General features: G+C 34.7%; 1 protein-coding gene across 8 annotated transcripts in view; it reads left to right on the forward strand.

Annotated features, from left to right (window-relative positions):
- nav2b (neuron navigator 2b) overlaps positions 1–17,842 on the forward strand; it is a 104,085-nt gene that overhangs the window by 9,856 nt on the left and 76,387 nt on the right. For 3 of the 8 annotated variants that reach the window (XM_051884232.1, XM_051884229.1, XM_051884230.1), the window contains exons 1-3: positions 10,274–10,901; positions 16,410–16,527; positions 16,996–17,048. In XM_051884232.1, the coding sequence (XP_051740192.1) occupies positions 10,671–10,901; positions 16,410–16,527; positions 16,996–17,048 (402 nt within the window). In that variant the 5' untranslated portion in view covers positions 10,274–10,670. Of the gene's footprint in view, positions 1–10,271; positions 10,902–16,409; positions 16,528–16,995; positions 17,049–17,842 lie in introns of those variants that run through there. The other 5 variants (XM_051884228.1, XM_051884231.1, XM_051884234.1 and 2 more) reach the window with 5 other exon arrangements.

Here is a 17,842-nt window from a genome sequence, read left to right on the forward strand (position 1 = left end):
ATGTTTCTTATCCTGTATTTTATATATTAAATATATGTATTTTTAACACTGTAAGAGGCCGCTTGTCCAATATATAAAACTTGTGAAATCTTATTTGCTACTTTAAATCATTTATATCTACTTTGCTACTATAAATCATTTATATTTTTATTAAATATTATATTCATTTTATTTTTGTAAATGAGTACATTTTATAAAATTTAACATCTTTTGATTATATTTTTAGATGCATCAAACAGGACAAACTTCCTCAGAAGTTATGACTTCATGTGAAAACATAATTATTCTGATATTTTGCTACTCATGGTGTGTTCATTAGAGTCGGACTGATAATTGGTTTGGTTTTTTTTTTTTAATCATAATTAGTAGTTATAATAGTAATATTTCTATTACTAATAATTTATTTTTCACAATAGTAATACATCTACAATAGTAATAATTGGTTAATTATAAATAACACTATTAATTAAAGGTACAGTGTGTAAATTTTAGTGGCATCTAGTGGTGAGGTTGCAAAATTTCATTATAGAGAAGCTACAGTGGCCAACACAGGACAAAGATGTCATCTGAGACAGCAGAGAGTAGCCAGTCAAGCAAACGCGCTCTGTAGAGCAGTTTGTCCATTTAGGGCTACTGTAGAAACATGCCAACGCAAAATGGCGACTTATGTACATAGAAATGGCTCATTCTAAGGTAATAAGCTGAAAACATGAAAACATAGTTATGTATATTATATTGCATTTCTGTCAATAGATCCTCCTAAAATTAACACATTGCACCTTTAAAAAAAATATACAAATGTAATAAAATATTCATAATAAATATTATCTCTATCTCTAGTGTTTTATCTCTAGTGTTCATGAGTTCCAGTTTGTTTTAAAGCTTTTCATCACAACAAGCAAGCAATGTTTTCACAGATTAAACCTCCAGCTGCTAGTGTGGCTCATGCTAACAGGCTAATAAGCATTAGGCTAAGATGCTAATCTTGTGTGATATGTCACTAAAGCCCTTATGCTATCAGCAAGTTGTGAATGTTGCTTATCACTGCTGACTGCAAACTGAGCTGGAGATGAGTGGTTGTGGTAAGAGGATTCGAAAGCAGGTGGTCAGTGTTTGGTGCGACCTTCTGTGTTTGATTCTGAGCAAAACAACACATTAATTTACTTTGGAAACACCTTGTTACAGCTGAGACTCCTCTTTTGTCCTTTTTCTTCGTTGTGTGGAAAATAACATTTACGAAATGATAGTTAAATCATTTTGAGAGGCTCTTGCTGAATAGCAACCCAAATTTAAAATGATCATTTACTCATTTAATACTCACCCACATTTAATTTTTGATTGAAATATAAAGAGTTTTTATTGCTTAAAAGGTTATTTACATGAACATTGTATCACCACTGTTGACATTTGACATGAATGGCAGCGTATTTAGCTGTGATCCCTCAGAAGGTGTGATCTTTCTGTCCCTGAACCCAGCATATAAGCCTGTAACAAGATTGTTTGCTGACTTGGCATGCAAATTGTAATCTAATCATTGGCTTGGAAAAGTGGAATAAACTGCAGTGCCAAGAGTCCGTCTGCTGCCTCTCACCAAGCTTGTGAAAGGAAATACATGGGGTGGAACAGACCTCCATAATGACCCTGAGTTTACTAGGTCAAAGATGACCACTATGGGCACATCTTTAAAATTCATTATTAAGGTTGGTTGATTGATTGACTTTTAAAGTGCCACTTGTGTCTCTCTCTCTCTCTCTCTCTCTATATATATATATATATATATATATATATATATATATATATATATATATATATATATATATATACAGGTGCTGGTCATATAATTAGAATATCGTGAAAAAGTTCATTTTTTTTTATTGTAAATTATTTTAAAAAATGAAACTTTCATATATTCTAGATTCCCTACATGTAAAGTAAAACATTTCAAAAGTTTTTTTTTTTTAATTTGTTGATTAGAGCGTACAGCTCATGAAAGTCCAAAATCCAGTATCTCAAAATATTAGAATATTTACATTTGAGTTTCATTAAATGACCATCCCTACAGTATAAATTCCGGGTATCTTTTGTTCTTTGAAACCACACTAATGGGGAAGACTGCTGACTTGGCAATGGTCCAGGAGACAATCATTGACACCCTCCACAAAGAGAGTAAGTCACAGAAGGTCATTACTGAATGGGGTGGCTGTTTACAGAGTGTATATCAAAGCATATTAAATGCAAAGTTGACTGGAAGGAAGAAATTGGGTAGGCAAAGGTGCACAAGCAACAGGGATGACCGCAAGCTTGAGAATACTGTCAAGTAAAGCCAATTCAAACACTTGGGAGAGCTTCACAATGAGTAGAATGAAGCCGGAGTCAGCGCATCAAGAGTCACCACACTCAGACATCTTCAGGAAAAGGACTACCAAGCCACTTCTGAACCAGAGACAACGTCAGAAGCATCTTACCTGGGCTAAGGAGAAAAAGAACTGGACAGTGAACAGTGGTCGAAAGTCCTCTTTTCAGATAAAAGTAAATTTTGCATTTCATGTTGAAATCATGGTCCCAGAGTCTGAAGGAAGACTGGAGAGGCACAGAATCCAAGCTGCTTGAAGTCTAGTGTGAAGTTTCTGAAGTCAATAATGATTTGGGGGGGCCGTGACGTCTACTGGTGTTGGTCCATTGTGTTTTATCAAGTGCAAAGTCAATGCAGCCATCTTCCAGGAGATTTTGGAGCACTTTATGCTTCCATCTGCTGACAAGCTTTATGGAGATGCTGATTTCCTTTTCCAGCAGGACTTTAGCACCTGCCCACAGTGCAAAAACCACTTCCAAGTGGTTTGCTGAGCATGATATTACTGTGCTTTATTGGCCAGCCAATATGCCTGACCTGAATCTATGGGATATTTTCAAGAGAAAGATGAGAAACAGTCGATCCAACAATATACAGATGATCTGAAGGCTCAATAGTGCCTCAGCAGTGCCACAGGCTGATCACTTCCATGCCACACTTCACTGATGCTGTAATTTGTGCTAGGAGCAAGTCATTTGCTGTAATATGTCCTGCCGATCAAGTATTGAGTGTACAAAAGAACATACTTTAAAGAACTTGAACTTTTCTGTTTTGCAAATCCATTTTTTGATTGATCTTAGGAAATATTCTAATATTTTGAAATACTGGATTTTGGACTTTCATGAGCTGTACGCTCTAATCATCAAAATTAAAAAAAAAAACTTTTGAAATGTTTTACTTTACATGTAGGGAATCTAGAATATATGAAAGTTTCATTTTTAAAAATAATTTATAATAAAAAAATGAACTTTTTGATGATATTCTAATTATATGACCAGCACCTGTATGTATGTATGTATGTATGTATGTATGTATATATATATATATATATCTACTTTAATTTCAGAAGAGTAAAATGTTTTTCAATAGACAATTGACCTTTTGCCTGGAGTTTGATTGACAAGCGATCTAACCAATCATAACGCCGAATCCACCATTTTGTTCAACAAAGCTGTCAGGAGTTAGAAGATTAACCTTGGTGGACTTGAACTTGAAAAATGGTGTGTATTTACGTCTTTCCGCATTTGAAACAACATTCCTATTCATGTTTCATTGATGCTATATATTAACTAGTAGGAAGAGATGATTGGTTCACGAGCCGCTTGAGCTGAGGCACTACAGCAATCTGTCACGACACATTAAAGAGCCACAAAATGGTTTTTATTGTTCGAATTTCTAAACAAGTTACACAACTTTAAAGCTGGGACTTTGTTTAATATCATAAGTAACCTGCTCTGTCTTGACTGCCGACGTGTTGTCAGTCTCCTCTTTGCTCCGCGATGTATTTTTCACCGCGTGTGGCGTGACAGCGCCATGGCTTGTCGGACAAAGCAACAGTAACTAAGGGGGGCGGGTCTTTGCGAAGGGTCAATTAATGCATAGCAATATGTGGCAAAACTATTAACATTGGTAATTATAATCTTATTTTAAAATAAAATGTTTCTGAATAGGCACGTCTCTGAGTAGGTTTTAAAAATCAGTATGGACCGCTTTTGGCATTAGTCATTCTCCTGATAGTGTATCGCTATCTCTGGGTCTGCATCCTGTTCAGCAGAAGCTTGCTACTGTCGATGTGCGGCTGACATTTGGCCATGCACTCGGTTTAATGTTGGACATTATTGCCTGAATAGACTGTTTTGTGTTTATCAGTTGTGGACAGCACATATACTGTATATTGCAACAATGTTGGAGAAATAGGTATTTTTTGGTCAAAATTATTAACAAGAATCAGAGCGAGTGTGTGTCCACATGTGCATGAAGATGTATTTCAAAGTGCCTGCATAGTTTTGCTTCCGGACGTGATTGTGTTTCGGTCAGCAAGAGTGTAGCTGATTGTCCTGTGACTGTCCAGCAGCAGCACTGTGGAGATTTGCTGAAGTGGTGTGTCTGTTTCACATCCTGCACACACTTTTGTCTGATACGCTCCATTGATGCCCTCTGGTTCAAATTGTTCCAAAAGTGGGTTTTCGTGAGTGATGCCATCGAAGAACCAGTTTTGGTTGCCCAAAGAACCTTTCATTGATCAGAACTATTTTGTCTTAGTGTGAAGCACATTTGAATAATCTAAATAACCTTTTTTTCCACTATAAACAACCTTTTGTGCAATGGAAAGTTTCCATTGATGTTAAAGGTTCTTAATGGGACTATCGACGTTTGGGGTTAAACGGATCGTTGACCCCCACGGTTCGGCACACATGTGATTCATGGATTGCAAAGTTTAACCATCATAGAGTGAAAGTTTATCATTTGCACATGTTTTGTCACACCAATTTACACATTTAAGCGATTTTAAACCATTCCGGTACAAGAAGAGGCAAAAGAGAACTCAATTCGGTACTTGCACGCTGTTATGTGCACACAGCCGCACACACCCGAAGCACATTTCAGATGTGCGTGAACATTAAATTGATTCCTCTTTCGCATTTCCTTGCGCTTGAACGGATACATACACACAACATTATGTCAAAATACCTGTCTCGGGTATTCTCGTAAACACAGTCAGTTATGTCCTAAGTGAATGTAAACAGTTGAGAAAGAACTCGAATGTGCATCATTATATTGGATCCGTGCTAGGGCTGCACGATTATGAGAAAAATCATAATTGTCGATTATTCCCTTGAAATTGTAATTGTGATTATTAATTACGATTATCACAATTTACATCGAATGATTATTTAAATAGCTTTATACCATTGTTTGAAGCAACTGCATGCTATATTTTTGTTTAAAAAACAAGCTAAAAACGCTCTTCCTGAAATGTTTTGTTTTTCTATAGCATTAAACCTCAAATGTCAACTATACATTGGTTTGGTTTCTTCTTTAAATAATAATAAAAAGTCAACATATGCATGGTATAATAGAGGCTTTTGCATCGGGTTGTTCTTGAAATTTAAATATAGAAAGTAGCCACCAGTGTGGTTCCCCTAGGGCCTGAAGTGACGTAAACTGCGCTTGTTGTTGTTACTTTTATTTTGACGGCGCTGAGAACAGTTCAGACAGAGCCTGAGCACACAGTGCTCGCACTCTCCGTCTTCATTAGTTTACAATCTGTTTAACAGTCCTGTCTAATACGTTATTAGATAGAACTGGTATACAAAGAAAGTAGACAGTATTTGAAAAAGTATTAGCTTTTGCTGTGTGGTTGATTATCCAATGTCGCTAGCTCGGCAGAAATACATAATCATGTTTTGCTTGGTCTGCTCAAAATCATGCTGGATTTTCTTCTTAGCGTAAGGTTGAGAGGTCCATCAATCACTGTTTTCCATGTTTGTAGAGTTAGTTAGTTTGTGGAATAAATATATAGGCTGTGTACACGGCTTTTTAAAATGGCGGGTGCTGGTGTTTCGCGTGCGTTTGATATATCAGCGTACACTTACGTCACTGGTAGCTCCTTTTGTGCTAGGTTAGACCTTTTACACTCTGAAGTAGTCGTGATTCGCCTCTCACAACATAACCTGCTCTAAACACACCTCTTAAACACGCAGAGATATTTTTCCGTGTAATCGCGCCTTTGAACGATTATGAAATCGTGCCAATCGTAATCGCGATTAGAAATTCGATTAATTGTGCAGCCCTAATCTGTGCATTAGGTCTTAAAGTGACAGCAGCCTATAAAATCTGCTGCTGACTGTATCATTAATGTTAATCAATACTTTGTTATATTGTATTTATCTATGATTGTAATTAGTGTTTTTGTTCTTTTTTTTTTTTTTTTTTTTTTTTTTTTTTTCTTTTTTTTTGGATGATCCAAAAACTGATCTGACCCCTGACTCCAAAACGTAATATGATCCGAACCGTGAGTTTTGTGATTTGTTGATCCACTAATCAATGCCTTTAAAGAACCTTTATTTTTAAGAGTGTAGCATGGTGATAACTTGCTACTTTCATAATGTTGTACACTGTTACACTGGTAACAGGATAATGCTGGACACAGTAACCTCAGCAGGTTCATTGTCCATCCTGAGACCAGCGTGATGCTGACTTGTCCTTACAGTTTATGGTAACTGTGACCTAAGAAGTAACCTGGCATGCTCTGTCTGCAGAAACATATTGAGTGTGAAGTGGGCAGATGTCCACTCACAAGTGACCATATGGAATAAGCTGATTCTCTTGGGCTCTATTTAAAGGCTAACTTTGGTGAAAGAGTTGTTAATGAACTGGACAGTCTGCATCAGATGACCCCCTGTGGTGTGCACAGACTTTCTCTGGTCTTAAAGAGAAAATATGATAATTTGCTATTCCACAACCTAGCAAGCTGCCTATAGAAACAGCATTTAAGCTATCGTAGCTGTCCAGAAGGTTTTATTTATGATACCTAATTTTGGCCAGATTTTGAAGCAGTGTATATATCTTTCATAGAGATTGCATTGTGTGAATCTAGTGAAAAATGACTCCAAGATGGCGGATAAAGTAAGAGATTTTGTTAGCTTGTTACAGAAGTCTTGTTACAGTATTGCTTTGAAATTAGTTTCTATTTTATTTTCAGTTTGTCCATCCATCCATCCATCCATCGTTTTACCCAATATCTAAGAAAAAATCCATCCATCCGTCTTTTTACCCAATATCTAAGAAAAAAATCCATCCATCCATCCATCGTTTTACCCAATATCTAAGAAAAAATCCATCCATCCATCTTTTTACCCAATATCTAAGAAAAAATCCATCCATCCATCCTTTTACCCAATATCTAAGAAAACATCCATCCATCCATCCATCCATCCACCCACCCAATATCTAAGAAAATATCCATCCATCCATCCATCCATCCACCCAATATCTAAGAAAAAATCCATCCATCCTTTTACCCAATATCTAAGAACAAATCCATCCATCCACCCAATATCTAAGAAAAAATCTATCCATCCATCCTTTTACCCAATATCTAAGAAAAAACCCATCCTTTTATCCACCCAGTATCTAAGAACAAATCCATCCATCCATCCGTTTACCCAATATCTAAGAAAATTCCATCCATCCATCCATCCAAATTTGACCTTTTACTTGTTGGCCCAGATCTATTTATTACTATGTAAATGGAAAAACATTTATTTTTTCTGTTGCTGGCTGCAGTTCACTTAACGGCCACCATGCTAATAACAAGGATTTCGGAATTCTACATATAGCCCATTTAAGGACTCATTTTAAAAAATGAAATGTGGGTGAAATAGATTGGTCATGTGCTACTGCTATAGATGTTGCCGTCCAAAAGCAGTTTGCCTTCAAGGAGTATTCTTGTGGGTTCAATGATCAAATCCAATTTAACAACATGGGTCTGTAAAATTGATCCCATGCTGTGTGTTGTGGTTGCACATGTGTGTTTACCAAAGCCTCAACCTAGCAACCTGCACCTACCACCCACCATTCCTGCGGTACGTTTATTACTGTGTCCTCTGCTTGGTTCCCAGTGCTGTTTTAATGATCTGAAATGAGTATAATGAGAATCCAAGTCCAACACGCCAACATTGGTGCAAAAATATCTGTTTGTTGTGCAACCAATGGAAGACAAGTGGAGGGTTTGGTGGTGCAGTAGTCACAGAATTTGGATCTTTTGCACCTGTTGAGATGAGCTTGAGATATCACTCATTTTCATTGCTCTGTTTATAAGTAAACACTGGCAAACACATATCTGTTCGGTAGTAGTTAACATTTTGGTTTTTGAGATCCATGCTGGACTGGCATCATCTCCAGTTTTGCACATTCAACATAGTGTTGGAGTCGGTGGACAGTGGTTCTCAGAGGAAACAATGCATCAGTGCCCGGCTGCAGAGAGGCAATGGGTTTCACTCGTCCCCCACAGGGATTATTGGGTTCAATCTGTAGACACTCAAAACTGCTGCTCCAACAGAATTTCATCCTCCCAAAGCCTCGGCTCGGGCTGCGTGAATAACCAAACACTCCCTCTCTCAGCATGCTGTTAGAAACGCAACCGGGCATGGGAATTCAGAGACTTCCGAAAAACAGGGCGAATGAGACTTTTCAATCATGGTAAAACCGCATACAAAATTTTAACTGCAAGTAAAAATACTTAGGCTTCGAGGCAGTTTGAGTCTTTTACTGATTTTAATAATACCTAATAATAGATGTTTTTGGCAGTAGGTAAATTGCTTTGTTGAGATGACAACAAGAACAAACAATTCTCCTTACCATTTTGCCTCAATTAGTTGTACTTGTAGTTAGTTATGATCGCACAGCCAGACTGTTAAAAAGTATCCATTTGGATTTTCTTGGAACAGAATTAGAGTGAGAGGGGTTTTTAAATTGTGGTCGCAAGAAAAGTTCAAAGAAAAATTCTATTATTCTATTTAAATATTTGAATAATTATTCTAATAATTATTTATTTTTATATATCTTTAAATTTTAAAAATATATATTTTTATTTTTATTTAAATATTAGAATATATATTCTAATAATTTAGAGAATTTCTATTTTATTTAAATATTTGAGTAATTTGAATTCTAATACAAATTCATTTTTTATATCTTTACATTTTAAATATATTTTTAAAATATAAAGATTTTAATTTTATTTAATATTAGAATATATACTGATAATTTAGAGATTTTCTATTTTATTTAAATATTTGAATAATTAGAATTATTATTCTAATAATAATTTATTTTTATATATCTCTACATTTGAAATATATTTTTAAAATATATAAACATTTTAATTTTTTATTTAATATTAGAATATATATTCTAATAATTTATAGAAAATTTCTATTTTAAATATTTGAAATTATTATTAGAAAAATAATTCTAATAATAATTTATTTTTTATATATCTTTACATTTGAAATATATATAATTTTTTCTAATTTTTATATATTTTTCTAATTATTTTTATATATCTTACATTTATTGTTTTATAATAGTTGTAGTTATATTTATTTTTAAACATTTAAATTGTATTTAAATATTAGAAAAAAAATATGTATATATTATAATATTTATTTATTTGTATATATTTTTTACACTTTAAAAATTCTGTTTTGGAATCATGACATTCACAATTATTTTAATGTGTTGATAGCCCTAACTTTATTTTTTTTTTTTTTTTTTTTTTTTTTTTTTAAATATATAAACATTTTTTTTTTTTTTTTTTTTTTTTAAATATTAGAATATGTATTCTAATAATTTAGAACTTTAATGTCATGATTTCCAAAGCAGAATTTTTAATCACAATTATTTTAATGTGTTGATCGCCCTAGCTTTATTTCTCTTCAGGTTTATACATCTAACAGTACTTTAATAGTAGGTAGAAAAAAGGTAATATTTTTTCTTATTTTCCAAATTTATAATATTTTTATTTTCCCACAGTATAAATGGGTCTTTATACTTTATGAAAATATGCAGCTGCCTTTAATATTTCGAAATCATATTTAAGGGTCTCTGGCATCAAAAAGCTGTAAGCTAAAGCAAGACTTTTCTTCTTTGCTAGCTAATTGTCCATTTCTCTGGTGCATTAGCAAGAAGGGTGATATTATGGCTGATTAGGCTGTCACCCAGGGGTGTTAGCGTCGAGTTTTCCCATAAGACACATCTGCTGTCTTGCTAATGGCTTGTTAATCCTTCTCAAGCCTGAGAGTCATGCCTTGCTGCCACTGCATCTGGAGGCTGGTTACACTTCCATGTACAAACTGTAGGTTTCTTCTGCTCTGACAACAAATTGCATCCTGCCTTCCCACTTATCTGTGATTTCTGCCTGCCAGAGAGTGTCCGCTTCTCAGCAGCGGCTGCGCTGGGCTATATCGGGCGACTCCTCGCTGCTGTGGAACTAGGAGCAGGTGGCGGGCGGAGTCCAGATCTCAAGTCGAATATGGAGTAGAGCTTCATTGGACAAGAAAAACACTGAAGATGCTGATGACGGGGAAGGATTTGGCTGATTGTCATGGGAAAATCACATTATTAAAAGGTTTAGCAAGACGTCTGTGTGCTGCCAAGCTTTCCAGTGCTGCATGAATGTGAGTTTGTGGACACACTTCCCACTGCATTGCTCCAGCTGTTAAGTCAGCGTGTGCGGTTGCTCCGAGACTTGTGCCTCTGCAACCAGACAACTTTTTGCCAGCATATGCGTGGTTGAATGTAAAAGGAAAAGAAGATGCCTGCTATTCTAGTCGCCTCCAAGATGAAGTCGGGATTGCCCAAACCTGTGCATGGTACCGCTCTACCCATTCCAGCTAGGGTAGCGACCCACCAGAATGGACCTCTGAAGCCCATGCAGCCCAGCCTCATCCCCCTGAAGTCTCCCATCTACAGACAGCAAAGTCAAGGCACTGCAGCTTTACAGAAAAAGTACCAGACTGCCAAAGAAACATCAGGAGACCCTCAGGTTGGAACACTGATGCTTAATTTGTATGTGGCTTTGTGGTTGCATTGATTCTTGTTCTAATAGATGATCTTCCTGTAGGGATAGTTTGAATAAACACAGACAGTTTTATACTTGGTTTAAATAAAAAAAGTAATAAATAATTTGTGCATTGACCACTAGGTCAGTGAGTTGTTGCTCATTTCATTTTTATAGTACTTTTGACCATCTTGCACCCATTAAAAGACCTCATCAAAAATATAATTGACAACAACAGGTTTTTCTTGTAATTGTGACAATTACGACTTTGTTTCTTGCAATGTGACTTGATATATAACAATTACGACTTTGTTTTTCATAATGGCAACTTTTTATCTCACAATTGCGTCTTTGTTTCTCATACTCAAGAGTTGCGATCTTGCATTGTGAATTTTCACGTATATCTTACAATTACGACTTTGTGTCTTGTAATGGCTACTTTATATGTTTAAAATTACTCTTTCTTGTATGTACCTATAACTTTCTTGTAACTTTTTATCTAACAATTGCGACTGTTTCTTATACTTGCAACTTTATATCTTGCAGTGTGACTTGTTTCTCACAATTGCAACTTTTTCTTGTAATTGCTACTTTTTATCTCGCAACTACAATTTTCTTGTAACTTTTTATCTCATAATTGAGACTGTTTCTTAGTTTTGCTACTTTATATTTCGCAATGTGACTATCTCACAATTACAACGGTTTCTTGTAATTGCTACTTTTCATCTCGCAACTACAACTTTCTTGTAACTTTTTATCTCATAATTGAGACTTTCTTATTTTTGCAACTTTATACTCTCGCAATGTAACTTTAAATCTCACAGTTACGACTGTTTCTTGTAATTGCAGTTTTATATCTGACATTTTTGACTGTTTCTCCATACTTGCGACTTACTTTATATCTCCCAGTGTGACTTTATATCTCACAGTTACAACTTTGTTTCTTGTAATTGCTACATTTTATCTCGCAACTACAACTTTCTTGTAACTTTTTATTATAATTGGTAATGTTTCTTATATTTGCAACTTTATATCTCGCAATGTAACTTTAAATCTCACAATTATGACAATTATGTTTCTTGTAATTGCTGTTTTATATCTGACATTTTCGACTTTCTCTCATAGTTGCGACTTGCTTTATATCTCGCAATGTGACTATACCTCACAATTACAAGTTACAACTTTGTTTCTTGTAATTGCTACTTTTTATCTCACAACGTTTTATCATAGTTGTGACGGTTTCTTATTTGCAACTTTATATCTCGCAATGTAACTTTAAATCCCACAATTATGACTTTGTTCCTTGTAATTGTTGTTTTATATCTGACATTTTTGGCTGTTTCTCACAATTGCGACTATATCAAAACTACGACTTTGTTTCTCGTAATTGCAAATTTATCTCACAATTGTGACTTTTAATCTCTCTCACAGTGTTAATTTATATCTCACAGTGACGTTTTGTTTTTAAATCTCACATAACTTTATACAAAAACTTTGGTGGAAACAGGCTTCCATGCAAGCTGGTACCACTTTTTGCTCTCTGTTTTTGGAATATTAATGAACAGATTAACCCATGTATTTGTATCTGCAAAGTTTGAACTTCAATATGACAAAAAAACACATTTTGCAGAGTAAAGCTTGTCTATGCGCTGTGCCCAAATTCTACCATGACTTGACCTACAGCAACTGTAGGGATGGTGTAGGAATACCACTTCCCCACAATGTGTAAATTGTATTCATGTCTTCGAAACCGTTTCTCTTTGGCCACATTACCACCATTGTGACTACTGTTTGTAGAGCTTCCCGCTGAAAGCTCATGTGTTTATATATGTACATGTTAAAAATATTATGCTTTGTAAGAATAGATCCTGCTGACCTGGTCAAAGCAAATTGCCTATGAAAAGTCCGAATGTTCTTCCTTTAGTCCACGGCAGTGGTGTGTAAGTTTATGTCTATGTGTGTATGCGTACATGTGTTTATATAGCTTCATACGTTCAGTAGAGCTTTGAAGGCAGCGAAGAGCCAAGTTCTTCATGTGGCGGGGCAGAATGAAAAGCTCAGCCAGTTGGCCTGTAATTACAGCGCACACGCACACATAGACACGGTCATGGAGGTTTTACTACAGTGCTCCATTAGTGGCGGTGAGCCGCACTGCAGGTGGGCATTTGGCCATATGGACGGGATGCCACACACACCAATCCCAGAGGCCAATAGTGGGCACCCTTTAGCAAACACTGGTACTAATATATTACTATGCCCTCAGACTTCACCTCTGTCCCTCTTTGTTCTGGCCAGGAAGCTGGAAAATGCTGCACATTAACGAAAATGGCACTGAATGTGTTTTGGGACAACGTTGGTGTGAGGATTAGGTTGCCATTTCAGACACGGTTGACTGCCTTGTAAAACAACGTGACGATTGCAGTTACTAGTTTGTTAAATATCTGCTTTTAGTCTTGTGTTTGGAAATTATGGGAATTACCAAAAAAGACATGGAATGGAAAGTCTATTACACAAGTTTAGGGACCACTTTTTGCTTTCTAAATTGTCCTGCACAAATTGAATTGCTTGGGTTTTTATTGAGCTGATCTTTAAAAACTTAAATGGAACCCTAAATAGAAAAATTCAATGTAGCAGGTTTGCTTGGTTTTACAAAAAGCGCTTTGGCGGTTCCAGTTTGGTGATGCTATCCAAATGCCAAATAGTATTTTGATTCGGTTCATATTTAAATTTGGTATTTACATGGTATTCCAAGTCTGTGATACTTTAAATGGCATTAGCATGGTAAAAGTCCCACAAAACCATGGTAATACCATGGTACTATATTTTTTGTTTTTTGGAAGTATCTTGTTTTTAGCAGTGTTGTTATTGTAAAATAATTTTTAAAATCGGTTTCAGTAATTGAAATAAAGCTTAAAAAATAATATTAATAATAATAATAATAATAAAACAAATTTTTATATATATATATATATATATATATATATATATTTAATATATACACAAATATTAGATGAAAATCTTCAACTTAAAAAGCTTGCCTAAAATGTTGCCTTGGCTGAACTGAAATAATTGAAATAAGTTTACAGAAACAAAAATAAATTAAAGTTAAATTATTTTTTTAAAAACAAACTAATAAAAATTACAAAAGTTACTCAAATATATAATTTAAATTAAAATGAAAACTTAAAATATAAAAGCAACGTCAAAATATTAATAAATCCTATAATAGTATATAAATAATACTAAAATGTCACTAGGTTTTAGTCGATTGACCATCAAAACACACTTACTGATTACTCTTGAATCTTAAAGGGTTAGTTCACCCAAAAATGAATATTATGTCATTAATTACTTACCCTCATGTCGTTCCACACCAGTAAGACCTTTGTTCATCTTCAGAACACAAATTAAGATATTTTTGATAAAATCCGATGGCTCAGCGAGGCCTGCATTGACAGCAGAACAACATAACGACTTTATTAAACAATATCTAGTGATGGGCGATTTCAAAACACTGCTTCATGAAGCTTCAAAGCTTTACGAATCACACCCCCCAGTGGTGAACCATTGAAATTTCGAAACACTTGTGATGTAACGAAGCCTCATTTACTGAAATCACGTGACATTGGCAGTTTGATACACGCTTCAAACCACTGATTCGAAACAAAAGATTCGTAAAGCTTCGAAGCTTCATGAAGCAGTGTTTTGAAATCGCCCATCGCTAGATATTCTGTAAGTTATTTTATTTATTTTTTTGGCGCACAAAAAGTATTTGCGTCGCTTCATAACATTAAGGTTGCACCACTGTTGTCACATGAACTGTTTTAAATATGTCTTTAGCTTTCTGGGCATCTGAAAGTGTTAATTATCTTACTGTCAATGCAGGCCTCACTGAGCCATCGGATTTTATCAAAAATATCTTAGTTTGTGTTCCGAAGATGAATGAAGGTCTTACGGGTGTGGAACAACATGAGGATGAGTAATTAATGACAGAATTTTCATTTTTGGGTGAACTAACCCTTTAACCCTTTTTTTTTGGTTGTGACTGACTTGAGATTGATTTGTTATGATGTTTATGAACAGTTCTCTTAAAAATAGATAGTGTTAACCAATATGTTCAAGTTATTAAAATTACTGTAGGGTCTTTTAGACCCCAAACAGAACATGATGGCTAAATGCTGATTTGTTCTAATGTTATTGCGTTAACCATGTAATGCATTTTTTATGTTAACATGGAACCTGGTTACACATACCTCTTTCCCCTATGTTTTTATTATTCAAGATTATTATTCCCACATGCTGTCCACCGCAGCCTAGAGGTTTTGTTTACAGTGAAGGGGTGGAGCGGTTCTCCGGGCTCTGTGGGCAGAAATACAAACAGCCCCCTGCAGAACTCACAAGGAGTCTCTGTATTAAAACCAGCAGTGGCTCCAGTTTGAAATGGTCCATGCTTGACTCTTTATCTGCATGATGTGCAGTCACACCAGTTCTTTTGTCCCATTTAGACATAACTACACCAGCAACAAAACACCTACAGCCCTTTATTTCTGACCTCTGCACTTGTGGTAGTCAGAGACTAGGGTCCTATTGATACTGTGCTGCCTCCCAATGCTCACTTTTGTAGTTGCGTGATGATTACGAATAAAATAAAAGGGCATCAGGTATGTTTAGAATGGCATAGTACCATATTACACATGCTAATTTTGCAGTATGTATACCATACACATTATTCAAATGTTTTGTATGCATAAAATACACAATTCATTCTGTATACAACTAGAACAAACAACATTGGATACTGTATCACACAATGCAATGTGCCTAACTTCATCTATAATTTTTGAGAGTGGTGAATGATCCGGAAGCAATAACAACCACATTTTTAAAAATATTTCTTAAAATATGTATTCAAATAATGACAACAAATATTGTAAAATTTATTCAGACTGCCATTTTTTTCATTTATAATTTGTGTATATATGTAATATATTTTTATACATATACATTTTTAATGTATTTTTAAATATTTAACAATAAAAATTTTCATCAGACTGCCATTGTTTATATAAAAATGTTTATTTTAAACATTTAAAAATATTTATTCAAATAAATACAATACAATTATTATTAGTATTATTTACAGTTTTGCTATTTTTAATGCAAAAAGTAATTGGTTTAAAAATGCTAAATAATCAAATGTTCCCAAAGATAGCATACTACTGTTTACATTTTGTGTTAATGTTTCAAGATCATTTTTTTTTTTTTTTTTTTTTTTTTTAATTAGATGTACAACCTCATATTCCAGACCCTTTTGACAGCTTGCTTATATTAATTTTCTTGGAAATTTCCTTGTCTACACTCTGATATTTAAATGGTAACTGATGGACCACAATGTGGCATTTGTCTTTCATCCATGTAAGCTCTAAACCCAGAGTTAGATGTTAAGTGCCTTTTCCTGATTCGGTCTCTCTCTATTTTTCTTTGGATGAATAGATTTATACAGATTGGGCCAACCACTACCTAGCCAAGTCCGGACACACACGCCTGATTAAAGACCTCCAACAGGATGTTGCCGATGGCGTTTTGTTGGCAGAAATCATTCAGGTTGTAGGTAAGATTAAAGATATAAAAAAAATAATTTTCCATACTTCAACAAACCCCTCTTCTTCCTTCAGAAAAAAAATTAATACATAAAACCTACAATTTTGCTCCACCATACCAGTAAATCTAACCATAATAAGTAGGTAGAGGAGGTGGACTGGGAAAGAAATGGACACACATAAGTATAACGAAAACTCACCACCTTTGTTATGTTCTGAAGCTGTTTTATGAGATCAGTTCTGAAAAGGGCCAATTTGTGGATGGTTTATGAGGCTACAAACTGAGTTGTGAGCATTTTATTAAGCCAAAATGTAATAAATATATACGAGAGGAGGATACGCATTCCTATTCTCGTTCCTATTACAAATACAAAAACCTGAAGACCACACCAAGTGGATGATGTGTTCATAAATCCATTTAGCAGGTATATAACGGTGTTACTTTAATTCAGTGCCTCTGTTTTCTTTTTTCCATTCAGCAAATGAGAAGATTGCAGATATCAATGGATTCCCAGAGAGTCGCTCTCAAATGGTACGACTCAAAATTGGTTTATTGTATTTCTGTACTGCTTGTACCACAATCTGTCGAACTCGCAATCAGATATTAGTGTCACTGTCACTTGATGATAAATCTGGTGAAGAAGCTGTCAGTGATCAAAATATTGTTGAAAACCATAGTTTTGAGAATATGGTAGAAATGAGCTCTGATGGTGACATGATGATAGTAAAAACCACCTGCTCAAAATGAAACCTTCCAAGTTCCAAAGGGCAACAAAATATGCTTTTTATATTGTTCTTTTGTAATCCGTGTTAGATATACATCCGGCATGCTAAAGACCTGAATATCAGAATATGATTGGCGAAACATTTATGCATTTAAGGGTAAAGATTTTTTTTTTTTTTTTTTTTTTTTTTTTTTTTAATTATCCCGTTCAATTTGTTATAGTTGTAGTACTTCAACTTATTTTATTTCAGTTAGTTGCTAAGACAACATTTCTAATTTTTTAATGTAATATTTATGTTTTATTTTATAATTTTAGCTTTATTTTAATCAGCTTCATTTCAACTAGCACCATAAAGGTAGTCCATACAGCATGTGCTCTATATTACAAGGCTTTGTTTGAGGAACACACTGAAATTTAAAGGGATGGTTCACTCAAAAATGAAAATTACCCCGTGACTTACTCACCCTCAAGCCATCCGAATACAATCGGAGATATCTTTAAAAACATCCTGGCTCTTCCAATCTTTATAATGGCAGTGAATGGGGGCCCCGATTTTGAAGCCCCCAAAAAATGCATCCATCTATCATAAAAATAATCCATA

This window comes from Ctenopharyngodon idella, chromosome 24 (assembly GCF_019924925.1).
Source record: "Ctenopharyngodon idella isolate HZGC_01 chromosome 24, HZGC01, whole genome shotgun sequence".
Lineage (NCBI taxonomy): Eukaryota > Metazoa > Chordata > Actinopteri > Cypriniformes > Xenocyprididae > Ctenopharyngodon > Ctenopharyngodon idella.